This window comes from Marmota monax, unplaced genomic scaffold, assembly GCF_021218885.2.
Source record: "Marmota monax isolate L192 unplaced genomic scaffold, Marmota_monax_Labrador192_F-V1.1 WCK01_AAM20220418_F8-fsc00223, whole genome shotgun sequence".
Classification (NCBI taxonomy): Eukaryota; Metazoa; Chordata; class Mammalia; order Rodentia; family Sciuridae; genus Marmota; species Marmota monax.
Genome location: NW_026692990.1, coordinates 1,397,210 through 1,416,899, shown reverse-complemented (window position 1 = coordinate 1,416,899; position 19,690 = coordinate 1,397,210). Strand labels below are relative to the sequence as shown.

At 39.9% G+C, this 19,690-nt stretch overlaps 1 protein-coding gene and 1 pseudogene across 4 annotated transcripts in view; both read right to left on the bottom strand.

Moving 5' to 3' along the window:
• Window positions 1-19,690, bottom strand: part of Fam120c (family with sequence similarity 120 member C) — a 127,018-nt gene that overhangs the window by 48,949 nt on the left and 58,379 nt on the right. For all 4 annotated transcript variants that reach the window (XM_046452584.2, XM_046452580.2, XM_058582038.1 and 1 more), the window contains exon 10: window positions 6,530-6,779. In XM_046452584.2, coding sequence (XP_046308540.1) covers window positions 6,530-6,779 — 250 coding nt within the window. The remainder of the gene's footprint in view (window positions 1-6,529; window positions 6,780-19,690) is intronic.
• Window positions 9,118-17,813, bottom strand: LOC124098030 (la-related protein 1-like; annotated as a pseudogene).

Genomic DNA, 19,690 nt, shown 5'->3' with positions numbered 1-19,690 from the left:
GGAGCCACAAGCAACCGAGGTATTTACCTTTCCTGATTGTTTGTAACTGAGATTGCCTTGTTTCTGATACCTTTCCTATCTCAAAGAAAGTTAAATTAATACTTAAGGCACTGGGTTCGATCCCTAGCACCACATACGATAAACAAATTGAATAAAGGTATTAAAAAATTTACATCTATAATCAGTCCATCTGAGATTCATATCAGATATGTCTCCCCAGATACAGATTCAATTCTCTAACAACAATTACTTTGGAAATTCATTTCTTCCTCAATGATTTGTGTCCTTTCATGTATTTTAAGTTCTAATATGTCTATGGTCTTAAGTTTTATTTGTTATAAAATAACAATACTGGCACAATATTTCATAATGAGTTTATATATTTTGGATATCATTTGAGTCATGAGACTTCCTTTTGTTCTTTTTCTTTTTGGTTCCAGGGATTGAACCCAGAGGTGCTTTTACAACTAAGCCACGTACAACCCCTTTTTATTTTGAGACAGAGCCTCTCCAAGTTACTTTGGGCTTCATTAAGTTGTTGATGTTGGCCTTGAACTTGGAATTCTCCTGCCTTAGAGTTGCTGGGTTACAGGAGTTCACCACATCTAGCTCCTGTTTTCTTTTTGAAAAATGTTAAGCTACTCTTGCTCATTTGCTCTCTGATGAACTTCAGAATTATACTGACAAGCAAATTAAAAATAGTTTCCATATATTTTCATTTTTTACTTATCAGGATGGCACATAGTAAACACAATGCTAGGAGTGAATCCAGTGGGTTTTTTTTGTTTGTTTGTTTTGAGACAGGGTCTCACTATGCTATCCAGGCTTGTCTCAGAATTGGGATTTTCCTGCCTCAGCCTTGTAAGTAGCTAGGGTTAAAGACATGCACCACCGTGTCTGGCAATCCAGTATTTCTTAACAGAATTGTTTCATGGGAGAGACTCCTCAATTTTACCAGGAAGTCAAAAGGAGAGCTCTTGTCCAATTCCATGTTCTATATCTAGAAGACTGTTGAGATTTGAATGAACTTTTGCTAGAAATGATGGGGCCTTGGTGCATGTCTCTCCACATTCAGCAGAGATGCAATCCAATCCTTGTATCCTGCCTTCCTTAAACTGTATCAATCCTTTCTAGAAAACTCTTATTTCTCTAGATTAACTATCTAGGAACTTCACCAACATACATTTTAGTTACACAACTTCCCTAATATTACTTTTTCTGTCCTGAGAGGCATATTTTATCTATTACTAGAAGTAATTGAGAAATTCAGACTCTGTACTCAATTAGGCTATGGCTCATTATTCCTACCCAGTCTTTACTTTTGCTGGGGAATGTACTATTTAGAATAAGTTAATTTTCATTTAAGTTAATTTTTTAATTTCCAACCATATTTTGTTGTAAAAACTGTTTGTTCCCACATTTTGGCTTAAAAAATAGGAATTCAAAAGTTGGGGAGCATTGAGTTCAAACCCTCTTACCATCCCTCCTTTCCAAGTTATACCATTGTTGTGAATTACTGCTCTTTGAGCCTGTAGCCTCATCTAATTTTCAACACTATTTTAAAGATTAGAAACATCACACACAAAAGACTGACTTAGCTGAGCATGGTGGCACACGCCTAAAATCCCAGCAATTTGGGAAGCTGAGATAGGAGAATGACAAGTTCAAGGCCAGCATTAGCCACTCAGTGAGACCCTGTCTTAAAATAAAAAATAAAAAGAGTTGGGGATGTAGCTCAGTGGTAAAGCACCTTGGGTTCAATCCCTAGTAACAAAACAAAACTCACAAAACCAAGAGGAGAAATAAAGAAAAAAGGGCTGACGTAGCAGACACAACAGGTAATATTATAGTACCTGTTCTTGATGATTTGAAGTACACTTGGTTACTGATTTATACAGGGCAATTTCATCCTATACTACACGACTCTAGATGCTGCCTATTCTTTTTGGACTTTTTTTTAAACAAAGTAATCTTTGTATCTTTATCCTTACTTTTAGCAGTAAGCTATCATTTAACACTGTTGTCATTGGTGCCAAATCTAACAATAGATCCTACTTTCTGTCTTACCTACCTTACAATTTTTTTAAAACATTTTTAAAGCTGTAGATGGACACAATACCTTTATTTTATTTATTTATTTTTATGTGGTGCTGAGAATTGAACCCAGTGCCTCATACATGTTATGCAAATGCTCTACCACTGAGCTACAACCCTAGCCCCCTACCTCTAAGCCCCCAGTGATCCACTCTTTACAACTAGGTCCCACCTCCTAGAGTTTCCACTACTGTTTGGGCATTGAGATAATGCATGCAGAGGCCCTACCCCATAAGAGGTGCTCAATATATATTTCCCTGTATAATTCCCTAACTACTTTGACAATTAAATTGGTGCCTTGGGAGTCTTTTACAATAAGAAAAATGGATAAAGGTTTACTCCTTCTACTTCCTAACATTTTTCTCAATGTCCAAACAGCTCTTGAGAAATAAGAATCATTATTGTTATTTGTTATGGTTTAGATATGAAATATCCCCCAAAGGTCATGTGGTAAAGACTTGGTAGACAGCCCATGCCACTATAGGGAAGTGGTGGAAACACTAGGAGGTGGGGATTAGTTGGGGAGAGTAGGTCACTGGGGGGCATATCTTTGAAGGATATGTCTTGTTCCCCAGTCCCTTTCTCTCTCTTTCTCTTCCTGTCTACCATTAGGTAAGTAGCTCTGCTTCACCATGCCCTCCCTCTTATAATGTTGTGCCTCATCACAGGCCAAGAAACAGCAGAGCCAACAGACCATAGACAGAATCTCTGAAACTGTGAGCCAAAATAAATCTTTCCTCTTTATAAGTTGCTTTCCATGTATTTTGTCATAGTGATAGAAAGCTGATTAACACACCATTTACAGTGGAAAAAAAATGTTCTGAAAGGCTAAAGTGACTTATTCATGCTGAAAAGTGCTAGAAAAGGACAATTCAAACTAAGTTCTGCTCAGTGTCAAAGTGCACTGCTCTATTACTTGTAGGACTGGTCCTCTCCTTTATATATATATATATAAACAACTTACTACCTCTATTCCAGAAAACAAACAATGAGAAAATATAATAGTGAACAGGACACCATTCATAATCAAAACAATACATACCAGGTACTTAGGAATTAAAGTCCAGACTTCTATGGAAAAAAATTAATCCTAAGATATAAGAGACTTGAATACATGAAAGGTAAACTCTGACTTATGGATGGAAAGACTTAACAGTATAAAGATGTCAGTGTACTCCAAATTAATTTACAAATTCAGTTCAATGTAAAAAAATCTCAACAATATTTTGTGGAAATTGGATTGATGCTAAAGTGTACATAGAATAATGATTTATAGGATATAAGAATAGCTAGCTAGTAAAATTGTGAAACTAGAAGTGCAGAGTGAAGATTTGCCGTAACTGATTATTAAGGCAACTTTCAAACCCTTAATAAGTAAAACAGCATAATATTGATGAGGGATCAAATGGGCAATGGAGCAAATTAGAATCCAGGAGTGGACTCATGTATATATAGGAAACTGGTGCAGAGGAAGGTGGTAATACAAATCAGTAAGGAAAGAAGGGGTCATTTAATAATCACTGGGGAACTGGCTTATTATATAGAGAAAATGAGGTAATGAAGTAACATCCTTTTTCTCAACATGCACAGAATTTCTGAACATGTACAAAATAAATACCCACTATATTAAGAACATGACATGAAATTATAAAATTATAAGAAAATTTAGAAACATATCGTTATGACCTAAGAATAGGGGGAGTTTATTAAATAAAGACAAAAATATACAGTATAAAAGTACATATTAATGGGTTTGGCAAAACCAAAATAAATATTTTTTTGGTACTGTGGATTGAACCCAGGGGCACTTTACCCCCGAGATATATCCCCAGCCCTTCACATTTTTTTATTTTGAAAAGGGTCTGGCTAAGTTGCTCAGGGCCTAAGTTGCTGAGGCTGCCCTTGAACTTGCAATCCACCTGCCTCAGTCTCCCAAGTTGCTAGGATTGCAGGTGTACACCACTGTGCTCAGCAAAATACTTCATGAGGAGAAGGAAAGTATATTGATATCTGAAAGTTACTTGGAAATTTGTTAAGAAGAATGGTTAAATAGGTGACTAGAAATTAACAGATGGATAGTTCTGTCAGATAAAGCACAGTAAAATATTAATTATTAGAATCTACAAGGTGGTTATTCTTCCAACATTTCTGTATATATGTAATTATAAAAATAAAAGGTCTAAGAGCTGGGAGTGGTGGTACACACCTGTAAACCCAGCAATTTAGGAGGGAGGTTGAATCAATAGAATTGCAAGTTATAGGTCAGCGAATTTAGCAAGACCAACAGCAACTTAATAAGACTGTGTCTCCAAAAATAAAAAGGAGGCCGGGCACAGTGGCACATGCCTATGATTCCAGCGGCTCGGGAGGCTGAGGCAGGAAGATCTCAAAGCCAGCCTCAGCAACTCAGTGATGCCCTAAGCAATTAAGCAGTTAAGCACCCGGGGTTTGATCTCGAGCACCAAAAAATTTAAATGAAATAAATAAATAAATGGGATGAAGTGAAATGAAATGAAAAGGACTGGGGATGTATCTCAGTGGTAAAGCATCCCTGGGTTCAATCCCCAGTCAAAACAAAACAAAACAAGATGAAACAATAAAAGTTTGGCTAATATGAAATACTTCTGTTCAATAAAGGCTATTGTGCATAAAATTTAAACAAGCTGATGAATAGGAAAAGATATTTGATATATACATACACATATACACATAAGCACATGCAACTAATACAAATACAGAAAAGATATCTGCTGTGTATCTGACAAGGAACTTCAGTAACCAAGGAGAAAAGACAAATAATCTCATAGAAAGTTGCAAGATAAGTAAATAAGTGCTTCGGAATGAGAAAACTCAAATGGCTAATCAGCATAAAAACAGAGAAGATTAGGGCTGGGGATAGAGCTCAGTGGTAGAACGCCTCCTTTGCATGCATAAGACAGTGGTTTTGATCTGTAGCACCAGAATAAAGAAAAACAAAGATCAGTCTCATCTGTAATCAAAAGAAATGCAAATTAAAATGTTATTAGGAACCTACCAGAGTGGTAAAAATTAAGTTATACAATCAGTAGTAGCAAAATGAGGAATTAGAAAACCTTATGTATTGTTCATAGGAATACAAATTAGCAGTTTTATCTAGTGCAATTGGCAACATTGCTCTGAATCTACATGTATTTTTACAGGATCCAGAAATGCTACTCCTGAGTATATACTTCAGATAAACTGACAAAGGAACACAAAAAGACAGAGAAGAGACAACTATTAAGCAATGTTTGTAATTCCAAAGAACTGGAAACAACTATCCATTCATCTATCAATAAAATACTGTGATATCAGTATTTGATGGAACATAACCAGCAGTTAAGTGGAATGAACCATATATGAATATGGATACACCTAAAAAATAACTCTGAATGTGGGGTGGATCATGTCTATAGTTCCAGCTACTAAGGTGGCTGAGGTGGGAGGAGTACTTGAGTCCATTAGTATGAGACCAGTGTGAGCATCACAGAGACCTTGTCAAGAAAGGAAGGAAAGAAGAACAGTAAATGAAAGCTAAGAAATAGAATGAGGTATATAGCACAATACCTTTCATGTCAAAAAAAGCAAAACAAACAAACAAACAAACAAATAAAACTCTAGCTGTGTGAGATGGTGTACATCTGTAGTCCCAGCTACTCAAAAGGCTGAGGTGGGATTACCACTTTGAGCCCAGGAATTCAAGGCCATCTTGAGCAACGTAATAATATCCAGACTCTTAAAAAAAAAAAAAAAAAAAAAAAAGCAGGGCATGGTGGTGTGTGCTTTTATTCCTAGCTACTTGGGAGGCTGAGGTGGAAGGACCACAAGTTTGAGGCTAGTCTTAGCAACTTAGCAAGACACAAAATTAAAAAAATAAAATAAAAAGGTCCGTGAAAGTAGCTCAGTAATAAAGCATCCCTAGTTTCAATCCCCAGCACCAGGAGAAAAAAAAAAGTACATATACAAAAAATACTATTGGAGCTAAGGATATAGAACTTGAATGGCATGCACAATACCCTGGTTTGGATCCCCAGCACCAAAAAAAAAAAAATACTGTGCATGGATATGGATATGGATATGGATATAAATACAAACATATGTAATATAGCTTGGAAGTGCACAAATCGAATACTCAAGAATGAAGGACTCTTCGTAGAAAGGAGAAGGGAACTGGATCAGGAATGAGGACTGAAAGGGACAAAAATGAGGGATTATTCATGATATGATGATGACAAAGGATCATAAGCTGGGGTGAGTATTCTAACAATAATTTTCAGTGTTTCTGAAGTTTAAGGTGAACGTGAATCAAAAATTTCCCCGCAATGAAACACCATAAAAACACTTACTTAAAATCATTGTCCAAAAAAAAAAAAGTAAAAGAGAAAGGAACTAGCTACTTCCCTGTCACATGGCTTACCGGAGTACACAGCACATGAGCAGCAGATGGGTGGGGACATTAGCTGGATTGAGCATACTGGGTGTGTCAGACTTCATACAGGCCAGGAAAGCTCGCATCCTTCTGTTCTTGTCTTCAACTGCTTTGCCTAGCCAGAGCTTCTTCAGGTTTGGGCAAGTCCATTCCCGAAATGTTAGTGCAGACACCAGTTCAGGGGTCTGAGGTGACTTCCCTTTATAGGCGGACCACTCTTTAAGGATCACTGAAGGAACTAGAAAACAAATTAAGGAAAAATAGTCTCTAGAAAATCTGAGCATTGTTGTCAGATGGCTACGATTGACAGGGTCTATTACATTTCAACATTTTCTTATCACTCTAATTTTTTATTTTTAGCTGTGGTAGCAAGCATTTATTAGGTACTTGATGAATGTTGAGTACTTTTCATATGTTATCTCATTTAATTCTCACAAAACCCAGAGAGCAAACTATTATGATTACTTTATTACAAAACACAGTGCTCATTTTGCAGAGGAAGAAATCAAAGCCCAATGTCATACAACTCTTAACTGCTTTGAAACTCATTTCTTAAGTAAATGTACCAGGCTGACAAGGAATGAAGTCGAAGGGAAAGTTGTGTAAATATCTGGCTTCCCAATACATAGTAGGGTACTCCAAAAGACTTAAATGGATTTCACAAAATTCTCAAAAAAATCAAACATCTTGGGCATGGAGGGGTATGCCTGTGATCCTAGCTACTTGGGAAGCTGAGGGAGGTGGACTGATTGAGCCCAAGAGTTTTTGAAGCCTACCTGGGTACCATAGTGAGAAACCCACCCCTCAACATCTTTTAGATTCACCAGGGTATAACAGAGCAGAAAAACATGGCTTCTGTCTACTCCTAGTACACTTCTGGCTCTGAAGTTATGGTTCTTTTAATTGAGATGTCTAGCATCTACTCAATCACCCAAGTCAGAAACCTAGGAATCATCTTGAGTCTTCTTTCTTCTCACCTCCTAAACATGTTTTCTAAACCAGGGCCCTGTTGATTCTATTCCAGGATCATCCCTTCTATCTCTATCCTTTTTTCCATCACAAAAAATATTCTAATGGTTCATATGGCATCCTTCACCTGACAAGATTCTCTACACTGCTTGTTCCTACCTTTATCCTGACTGGTCCCTCTCAGCCCCATGCTCCACAATCACTAGAGAATTCCTTTTTTTGTGCTGGGGATTGAACACAGGGCCCCACTCATACTAGGCAAGTGCTCTTTTACTGAGCTACATACCTTGCCCTAGAGTGCTCTCTAAACAAACAAAAAGAAACTTCTTAGTTTGAAATAATTATACATTTACAAGGAGTTGCAAAATAGTATAGAGGTCCTGTGTACCCCTCACTTAAATTCCCGTTTTTATCTTAAATTATATAAACCAATGCTCAGAAATTGATATTGAAATAATGTGTGTATGTAGTTTTAAAAAAATATTTTAAGATGTTGATGCACCTTTACTTTATTCATTTATTTATATGTAGTGCTGAGAATGGAACCCAGTGCCTCACACATGCTAGACAAGCATTCTACCACTGAGCCCCAGCCCTAGCTCTATATGTAGCTCCAATATATGTATGCAATGTAGATCCACATAACCACCACTACAATCAAGATACAGAACTATTCCATAACCACAAAGATTTCCATTATGTTATAGCTTGTAGTCAGAGCCTTCCAACACCATCCCTAACTCTGCATCTCTATGATTTTGTGATTTTGAAAATGTTATAAAAATGGAATCATACAGTATGTGACTTTTTGAGACTGGCATTTTCACTCAGTATAATGCCCTTGAGATCCATTTCTGTTGTTGAATCAATAGTTTGTTTCTTTTTTACTGAGTATTATTCCTTGACATAAGAATATATAACTGGGTTATTACTAATTTGGGGCTCTTAAGAATGAAGATTTTGGGGGGCTGAGGTTGTAGCTAAGCGGTAGAGTGCTTGCTTGGCATGTGTAAGGTGCTGGATTTGATCCTCAGCACCACATAAAAATAAATAAATAAAATAAAGGTATAAAAAGTGATATCCTTCAAATTAAAGAGCTTTTAAAAAACAAAGAATGAAGATTTTGGTAGAGTACTTGCCTTGCATGCATGAGGCCCTAGGTTTGAGCCCTAGTGCTGGGAAAAAAAGAATAAAGCTGTATTATGAAGTTTCTGCAGGAAAATAAGTTTTGGGTATATGTTCATGATATAAGTGTTGGGAATGTGTCTATTTTTAATTTTGAAAGGAACCACAAATTACATTCCAGAACGGCAGTGTCATTTTACATTCCCACCAGCAATTTATGAGTGATCCAGTTTCTCTGAATCGTCTCTGACATGTTATTATCACTATTATTCATCTTAGCTATTTTGATAGGTATACAGTAATAATTCACTGTGGTTTTAATCTGCATTTCTTTAATGATACATAACTTCATTTATGTTTTATTAATGTATTATAGTTATATACATAATAGTGGGGTTCTGTTATCTTCTTCAGTGAAATGTCTGTATATGTCATTTGCTGGTTTTCCAATTGTTTTTTTTTTATTTTATTTTTTAAAGAGAGAGAGAGAGAGAGAGAGAGAGAGAGAGAGAGAGAGAGAGAGAGAGAGAGAGAATTTTTTAATATTTATTTTTTAGTTTTCGGTGGACACAACATCTTTGTTTGTATGTGGTGCTGAGGATCGAACCCGGGCCGCACGCATACCAGGCGAGCGCGCTGCCGCTTGAGCCACATCCCCAGCCCCTCCAATTGGTTTTTATAATGTTTACTTTTAGATGTGAACCTGTTTACCTATGAATATCTAGTACATCCACCACCAATTAAAAAGACACTTATCTTTCTTCCTTTGAAGTGCTTTAACAGCTTTGTCAAAAACCAGTTGACTCTACTCCTATGGGGGCTATTTCTGGATTCCTTATTGTATTTTACTCTTCTATGTGTCAGTATATCTGCTAATACTACACTGTCTTAGTTACTGTAGTTACATAATAGGTCTTGCAATTAGATTCATCAACTGCTCCAAATTTATTCTTACTTTAAAGAATCATTTTAGCTATTCTAATTCCTTTGCTTTTCCACATTAGAATAATCTTGTCTATATCCACAAATAATCTTGCTGGGATTTGAATAGGAATTGCATTATATTTGTGTATCATCTTGGAGAACATTATTGAATCTTGCATTTCATTTTCTTGACTTCTACTCTGGCAAAAACTATGTTCAAGAGCAGGCATTACAGCCTTGTTCCTAATTTTAAAAGAAAAGTATTCAGTCTTTCATCAATAAGTATAAAGTCAGCTGTAAGTTTTTGTAGATATTCTTGATGTCAAGTTGAGGAAGTTCCTTTCTATTTCTAGTTTTCTGGGAGTTTTTATCACAGATGAATGTCAAATTCTGTCAAATAATTTTCTGCATTCATTGATATGATCATATGATTTTTCTTCGTTAGCTCATTTAGATGATTGATTAGATAACTGATTGAATTTTTTTTCAAATTATTTTTTGTAGTTGTCCATGGACATTTATTTTATCTATTTATATATGGTGGTGAGAATCAAACCCAGTGCCTCACATATGCTAAGTAAGCACTCTACCACCGAGTTACAACCCCAGCCTGATTTTTCCAAATTTTGAGTTAAATTTGAATACTGAACCAACCTTGCAATAGGATAAATCCTACTAGAACATGCTGTATAATTCTTTTTATATGTTGTTTAATTCTATGGGGCAATATATTCTTAAGAATTTTTGCATTATATTGTATTAGTTTGTTTATATTTTTGGTACCAGGGATTGAAAACAGGGGTGCTTAACTGCTTAGCAATATCCCTACCCCTTTTTAATTTTGAGACAGGGTCTTGTTTGCTAAGTTGATACAGCTGGATTTGAATTTATAATCCTCCTGCCTCAGCCTCCTGAGCAGATGAGATGATAGGCATGCACCACCATGCCCAGCAATATTGTCTGTTTAGGTTGCTATGACAACATATCATAGACTGGGTGACTCATAAACAACAAAATTTATTTTTCACAGTTTTGGAGGTTGGGAAGTCCAAGAGCTAAATGCTAGCTGATACAATTTGGTGAGGCCATGATTCCTGGGTTTGTAGGTAGCCGTCTTTTCACTATTTTCTTGCCTAGGAGGGAGAAGAGAGAGCACTCTAAGGTCACTTTTAGAAAGACACTAATCGTATTCACGAAGGAAACATGCTTAGAATCTAATCACCTCCCAAAGGCCCCACTTCTGAAAATCCTCACTTGGGGGGTGGGCGGTTAGGATTTCAACATTATGTGTATTTTTGTCTTTTCAAATTTTAATTATTATATGTTTTTGCATTAAAAAGTCAAACATAGTTATCACAAATTACAAAGGACTAACAGTGGGACTATAATAATGAATGAATCACTTCAGTCTGGAAATCAGTTACCCTCAATGTCATAGTATAAGCTCATTCAAGTATTTTACTTTTTTTGTCCTTTTAAATGTAATATCCTAGCACATGGTAAGTATAAGCATAGGATGGAACTTTCTCTGCAAAGCTAAATGACAAATTTTCCTTTTCAGTGAGAATCATCTATAACTTTTGTTCTCTGCCTCTGCCATGTGCCAGACAATCCAGACCACTCTACCCAGGTTTTTGGCAAAAGATCCCTACCCTCCCTAACTACTGGTCTTCTTGTTCCTTCCTCTCCACTTCCAGAGCCCTCTAAGCAGCTTCCTTTCTTTTGTAAATCAATCATCAACAAAGGGGAAAAAGGGAACAAAACACTTAAAACTTTGACATTGAGGCTTAGCACCTCTGAGTCCCAGGGGTCCACACTGAGGCAGGGCCGGGTGGGCCTTCTCTACTGGTAGTGCATTTGTCATAGGTTCTGGAGAGAGCACAAGAGAAACCTGCCCCTCACCACAGCTGAGGCACACAGACCTTCTGTTTGAGGTTCACAGGTCATGCTGACATGAACCATCCTTGGAAGGGCAGAGCATCAACAGGGGGATTTAGGCAGGCTGTTGCTTTGTTAACCAGATCTTAGATCCCCACACAAAGGTGATAGGTATGAAGTGGCTAGTCCTGATGGCTCCTGCCATTCATGCTTATTACAGATATACTGGTCTTAAATTCAGGTGCTTTCAGAAAGTGAAGATGTAAACTATTCTTTGCATTATTAATTAATAACATGAAAATAGGCCCCCATCCCCTCCTCAGCCTATGTTGAGATGAAGTCCTCAACTACAAACCTCAAAGGGGCCTGCCTCTTCATTCAGGGATATCTGAGGATCAGGTATATGAGAGGATGGCAGCCCAGGGCCTGGGAGTAACTCTAGATGAGAACAGCTTTTCCATAATCTCCAAGGTTTTCTTGTGTCCCCAAACCCAGTAGGGGCCAAACACTAAGGTTTCTGTGGTGCTGGATATAGTACCAGGCTGAGTGACCCAAAGGAAAGAAAGAGGAAATGAAGGGGGGGTAGGGTGTGGCTCAGTGGTAGAGTGCTCACCCAGCATGTGTGGGTTGCTGGGTTCTATCCTTAGCACCACATAAAAATAAAATAAAAGTACTGTGTCCAACTATAACTAAACCAAAATATTTAATTTAAAAAAAAGAGGAAATGGAGGGAAGGAGAATATGATCCAGGAGTCCAGAGAATGGGACCATGTGGGACAGGACCTCAGATCCTGTTGTCATAGTAGAGACCAGACATTCATCCTTGGTTCAAGATGACTGGGTCACAGGAAGTAAGATGGGCTTTCCACATACTAAGCACTGGAATGACAGAGATGGGGTAGGGGCGTTGTCCAGACTAAAAACAACCAGGTACCCAAAGACAGAGGGTAAGCCCCTGTCAGCCTAGGATACTGTGTCTCACTCTTGACCTATGGGCCAAGAGAGGAATTTGTTGAAAAGGAGGGCCAAAGAAGTTCTCAGTAATTAGCAACAATACAGCAAACTTCTCTGTGTTGCCCAGTTCCCACTGGGGATGACACATCCTAGTCTGCGTAGGTGAGACTTTCATCACCTCCCTAGGTTCTCTTTTTAAAATATTTTTAGTTGTAGATGGACATAATACCTTTGTTTTGTTTAATTTGGTTTTTTATGTAGTGCTGGGGATGAAAACTAGTGCCTCACACGTGCTAGGCAAGTGCTCTACCACTGAGCCACAACCCCAGTCCCCTAGCTTCTCTTTTTAAAAAATAATTTTAGTTGTAGATGGACAATACCTTTATTTTATTTATTATTTTTATGTGGTGCGGAGGATAAAACCCCATGTCTCATACATGCTAGACAAGTGCTCTACCACTGAGCTACAACTATAGCTCAACCCTTCCTAACTTGTGACAACAGTAGACTTTAGCCATTCCATTGACATTCATAGCCCAACTCAAGCAGTCAGTGGCTGGAGAAGAGAAGTTATGTATACTCTATGTATATTTTTCTGCTACAGGGTTTTACCAACTGGCAGGTTCCCCTCTAGCCCTTAATTCTTCGTTATCCTCTCTTCCCAGGTGCATTCTCATTCCGAGGTGTGGTTGATCAGAGGGTGGGCAGAAATGCCTTGCAGAGGGGGAATGCAAGATGGGTAGACCCCATCAGTACCTCAAAAAGGAATGGGACAGTTTTCCACCTTTCATGAGACAAAGCCACCTTGAGGTCTCAGTGATCTCTGGACAACATTGAGAAACATATCTAAGCTTCAGTTGTCAGGTGTTCCCCCCCTTTCTTATCACACATGGGGGAGATGCTCAGGTTCAGGATAAGTGTGTTCCAGATCCAGGCCACCTATATTTTCTACCAGTCTGAAGCAAACTTGGCCCTGGGGTTCCAAGCGTAGAAGGAAAGTTGTCAGAGCAGGATAGAGCTTGGTATCGCAGTAGCACAGGGGCTGGTATGAGGCGACAACAAGCAAAGAGGACATGATAGTGATAGCAGTGTAGACATAGGATGTCAGCTTCAAGGATGCAAAAGCCAGGATATTTTGGCCATGGCTCTGATAAAAGCCATCCCCAACACTCTTGCCTCCAGTTGGGAGGCACCATACAAGCAACTCAGTCCAGAGAAAGATCTAGCCAGTCCAAACCCAGGCACATCCAGAGAACGTAGGTCTTTAAGTTGACTCCACCAAGGAAAACAGGCATTTGGGTATTATTTCAGATTCCTGCTTGACGATAAGGCAACTTTTTGAAAAAAATATTATTTCCAAGAAAAACAAAAAAACAAACAAAAAAATTCCAAGGAGAAGGGAAAGACATCACTTTTTATGGATTAGGTGGGGGCTTTCTAATTTTTTATGTTCAATTTTGTCTTTTTCTCCCCATTTTCCCAATAGAAAGATCAGAGAAAACATAAATCATCTTCTAATAGTAATTTCCAGTATGAGCAGCATTTCTCTGGGCTTGGGAGTAAGGGCAGTTGGAGAGGCTGAAATGTTCCCCCAATCCCCACTTTTAGATCCTTTGGTTTCCTTCTCCCAGAAGATAGAAAAAGGGCATGGTGGGGATATCAGGGAGAGAATAAGAGAATACAGTGATGACAAACCCTAAATGGTCAAGGGGCTGGCTGGTGCTCCTGGGGCGCAGGGATGCTGTCAGAGTCTTCCATAGGATAGTACTGGGTAATAGGGCCCACAAAGCCTTCTGAGGGGCTGCATAGTTGGCTTGAGGAGGAGCAAGGGGGGCTGTGGATAGAGAACAGGTTTTTGCCTTACCAGCCATGGGCCGGGCTAAAGAATGATTCTGGGGGCTGGGGTTGTAGCTCAGTGGTAGAGTGCTTGCCTAGCACATGTGAGGCACTGGGTTTGATTCTCAGCACCACATAAAAATAAACAATAAAAAGGATGATTTTGGTAATCCAAACTATCAATAATTTAAAATATGATATATATATACATAGATGCGTGTGCACGTGTACACACACACACACACACACAATCTCCACCTCTTCAAGAAGCTGAGATGAAGAATTATGAAGAGAAAGGGAAGGGAATTATGTGGAAGCCACTATCCAGGGTGCCTCTAATTGCCCCAAAGGTGTCTATACTGCTACTTAGCATGAAAGCCCATCCTAATAAATCCACACCTATCCCTTCTTTGTCCACTCCTGGGTCTAGGCACCTCATGGACCCCTGACCATTCCACCCATTCCCAGCTCCAAACCCCAGGGCTGAGGGGCTTTTCACTTTCCCAAAGTCTGTGTGTACCAGTGCTGGCTTGTCCATTGGCATCTTCCCACATGCGCTGGCCTGTAGGTGGTTAGCTGATTACTATGGCAAGCCCACTGGAAGATTGGGAGGCTTCCTGCTCTCATGGCCACCACCTACTGCTATCACTGGGTGTTGTTTGTGGTTACCCTCCTCACCAATGCAGCATCCATTCAAAAGTAGTTTGGGGTCAATGTCCAAATTTTTGGCTTTGGAATATTTCAAGAAGTCCCAGAACTTCTCCAGCCCATGAAGTAGACCAAATTCATAGTCCCTCACCTTTTCCTTCTGAAAATCCTTGAATATATCCAGCTGGAACTTGTTTTGTAGGCCATACTGTTGTATCGAGAAAAGCACTCTAAACCATATCTGTAGCCTTCTTTGGCATCCCCCAGAGCCAGCTGCTTGAACTCCTCACATATCTTTTTGTTGAAGTGATGTTGGAGGAAAAATGACCAGAAGCAGAAGAATGTTCATTTCCTGAGATTGGCCAATACCCATGTGCTTCTGCTAGTGAAGGCAGCACCTGTGATATGTGAGGTAGACATGTGAAACCATTTCCCTTGAGCAGCTCATGGAAAGGATGCTAGTACTTGGGCAGTGACTGAGGGGTACAGCCAGAGCTGCCAACCTCAGATGTTCCTTCTGAGGGGCTGGAGCTAATGGAAGCAGTTGAGGCCCTTTGCTCTTGGAAATCTATCACCCAGGCCACCTGGCTCTCAAAGGATTGGTTCAAGCCATGCCTTGTCTTCCTTTGTCGAGATATCTTGGCATCTAGCGTCTGTCCTTCTTTTACCACTGGGTAAAACTGTGACATTTGGCTTAAGTCTTTTTATTTATTAGTATTTTTTAGTTGTAGATGAGCACAATATTTTTATTTATTTACTTATTTTTATGTGGTGCTGAGGATTGAACCCAGTGCCTCACAAGTGTGAGGCAAGCAATCTACTACTGAACCCCAGCCCCAACCCCAGCCCTTGGCTTGACCCTTTGATCTGTGGGGTCCAGGTATGTATGGGGTCCTGGCATTGCTGTAGTTTGGCAACTCTGGGGCAATGGTTGGAAGAGAGCAGGCAATGGTAGAGGACTCATGATCACCAAACAACTTGTTGTCTAGGGCATAAGTGGAAACTTGATGGAACAAAGGTGGCCCAGGAAGAACCTCCGGGTTGGGGTCTACAGAGGGCTCAGGGTTCAAGTATGTCGAACTGATTTCAGCTGATATTCTTGATTTTCTTGCTTGATCTGGGTTCAAACTTCTCAGTCCACAGGTCCTGCCCATAGCAGAAGAGCCTGTCATTAATGACTTTGGCCAGCTTAGTACTCACCTTGGCTGAAAAGTGTGATTGCTGATCCCACCCAGGTGCTGGTGCATGTAAGGTGGTGCCTGGGTAACAATGAGGATCTTGTTGATATCTGGTCATCAATTTCAGAGTCAGAGTCCTCATTAGAGTAGGCAGTGAAGGTGTTTTTTTACCCATTCATCTGCTCCATCTCCTCATTAAACAAGAAATCTAGTTCCTCACCTTGGATATTAGCTTCTGGGAGGGAAGTTGCTGAGGCAAGGGTCAGGTGGGCAAACCTGGGCTCCTCTGACTTCTTGGGCTGTGCTGGGGGGAACCCAGGTCATTTCTTCACTTCAATCCATTTCTCAGAATCCAGGTGAGGCAGGCTGGCAGATAGGCCCTCGGGCAGTGTCTTTAGGTTGTTGACCTCTTCCATTTTGGTTGGCACTGGGATGACTTCATGAAGAAAGCCAGACACTGACTTTGTCTCTTTCTGGTAATGCTGGCAAGGAACAAACTCAGGGCAGTTGAGAAACTGCGTAAAAAATCAGTGTGCAAATAATCCACTATTGGGGGACCAGGAAGAGGTCACTTCTCAGGCTCTTCCTTCATAAGGACATTCTTATCAATGATTTCCACCACCTTGTTGTCCTGAGGGCCACAAAGATGAGTCAACTGTTGGTGATGAGGGCTTGCATTCGGTAGAAGGAAACAATAAGGGTAATGGGAAGGAAACCACTGGTATCCATTTTCCATCTCAGGAAGAAATGCTGCTCTAAATTGTATTTAATCTGTCACTTTATGTAGTTTTTGCACAGCTCCTGGTCCATACTGTGAAGCTCAGTGCTGTCGTTGTCATCAAAGTAGTAGGTGATGCTGTTCATGTGCCTGGGGGTATGAGGCCCCTCTGCAACATCAAAGTTTTGACAGCCACACTGGCAGTCAAAATGGGTTTCAGTAATATGCCCCACCACATCCCTGGCCACAGAAGGATGACTGTGCCCCACCCACCCCAACACTCTTCACATTTGATGCCTTCTTATGGTTGTGCCAGGCAGGCTCAGACCCTTTAATTTCCCCACATTTGGCAGGTATAGGTCTCTACTGCTGTGGGTGGGCAAGTTTCTCTCTGGGTACAATAGGCTTCATGTCTATTTGAAGCGAAACCCATATGTATTTATTACCTTTGTTCTTCTGCCCATCTTACTGGCAGTCCTCAACCCCATGCTTCTCCTTCCCTGATTTTTCTTGTTGGGTTTTCAGGTTCTTCTTACTGTCGCTCTCCTCTTTCTTTCATGTTCTTGGCTGGCAGTGTATTGGAAAGCTGAGGCTTTAAAAGCTGTTGGCTGCAAACACTTGTGAGCTATCTCATAGCTGTGGATCAGTTAATTGTATCTGCAAAGTGACCAACCTTGCTGTCTTTGTGCTGTTTAGGAGTTGCTGCTCTCACCACCTTGGCTGGAGCAGAATGTTCTGGAGGGTACTGTCTGTTCCTGGGGTCCAGGACTCGTGGCAGCACTTTCTTAGTCCAAAGGTTTCCCTTGAGTGGGCACTTTCAATAAGTCCCAGTGCTCAGTTCCTGAGGCTCCACCTGTTCCTCCACCAGCACCCAGTTCGCTACCTGCCACCCTCCTCTGTTGCCAAGGGCCTGGCTCTCACGACAGGTGGCTGCATGCTCTTGGGTGGCCCCGTGCCCTCCTTGTTTGGTCTGGTGTAATGCAGCCATGGTCTCTGGGTTCCAGCTCCCACCCCCAGGCTTGCTCATGCCTTCAAGGATCATGGAGGCTTCTTCCTCACTTCCTCATAAGCCCCGCCCCCCCCACCATGACCCATGCTTTTTGGCCTGTAAGAATTGGGCACCCCTGGTGGTAGCAGATGCACTTTAAGTGACCATATGCACATAGGCCCTCTCCCCAGAAGCTGGGCATACCTGAGTTTTCCTCCCCCCACCCAATGAACTTGGGTGATGCCTTCTTCCAGGGTCCCAGGTTGATAGGCCTCAAACCCCCTGGAAAAGGATCAGGATGCATGGCTAGGTGCTGCCCTCTACTGGGCCTAAGGCAGCTGCTATAGATTTGAGGCCTACTGATAAAGAAGGGTGGGAGGGAGGGAGAAAGGCCCTTCCACTTTGTGGTCCAGGCTTTCCCCACATGTACCCCCATTCCCCCTGCACAATTCCTCACAGTATGTAGCTACCCCAAGCCTGGCAGGCTTCTCACCCCCAGGGTGGCCCAGGTTAACCTCTTCTCATATCTTGAAATAAAATTTTAGAGTACTGATTAGAGGCTCTTCTTTTGGATTTGTTTTGTTTTGAATGAATTGGGTATGGACCCAGAGTCTCACGTGTGTTAGGCAAACACAATACTACTGGGCCCAATACTACTGGCCCCAGACTTTTTAAAATTTAATTTTGAGATGGGGGTCTAAGTTTTTGAGGTTGGCCTTGAATTTGCCTCAGCCTCTCAAATAGCTGGGATTATATACATGTGTTACCATACCTGGCTTCTTCTTTATTAATGTGAGCATTTAGTGGTATTAATTTCTCCTTTCAGCAATGGTTTAGCTCTGTTCCACAAATTTTACTATGTTGTACAGATGGTCCCCAACTTATAATTTTTCAATTTATGTTACTTTGACTTTATGATAGTTAAAAAGTTAATATACATTCAATAGAAACCATATTTTAAATGTTGATCTTCTCCCAGGTGAGCTATGCAGTCCAAAACTCTCTTTGATGCTGAGCAGTAGTAGTGAGCCATAACTCCCAGTCAGCCATGTGGTCGGTCATGAAGAAAAACTACTGATACTCTACACTGTGCTATGTTGCTAAGCTGTGATGGTCATTAGGTTAGGCATATTAAATGCTTTTTATTTTTTAATTGTTAACACATATTAATTGCACAAGTTAATGAGTTCCACTGTGACATTTCCATATATACATATTTTCAACTTATGGTAAGTTTATCAGGACACAGGCCCATCTTAAGTTGAGGTGGACTGGTATTTATTTTTCATTCAGTTCTGCCTTTCTTTCCCTTGAGACTTTTCCTCAAGATTATATATACATGCTTTATTATTTTCAAAATATTTGCAGATTTTATGTTTGTTTTTGATTTCTAATTCAATTCCACAGAAGTTTGAGAATATATTCTGTATGATTTCAATTCTTTTAAATTTACTGAGGTTTGTTTTATTTCCAAGGATATGATCTATCATGGATAGATCATTTCCAAGGATATGATCAATATGCTCTGTGGCTGGGCTGCATGAAAATACTGTATATTGTCCTCTTGTTGGATGTTCTTTAAGAGTTGACCAGCTCCTGCTCACTGGTTATGTGGCTTTTCTGATCTTCTGTCTAGTGATTCTGCCCATTATTGAAATGGCAGTTGAAGTTTCTATAATTATGGGTTTGTCTATTTCTCCTTTAGTTCTATCAGTTACTATATCATATACTTTGTGGCTATATTATTTGGTGACACACATTCAGGATTGCTTTATCTTCTTGGCAGAATGACACTTTTATCATTATATATTGTCTCTTTCTGTCTCTGGCAATATTCTTTTCTTAGAAATCTACTACATGTGGGATTAATATAGCTGTTCCTGCTTTCTTTTGATTAAGGTTTGCATGTGTTTCATTTTCCTTCCTTTTAC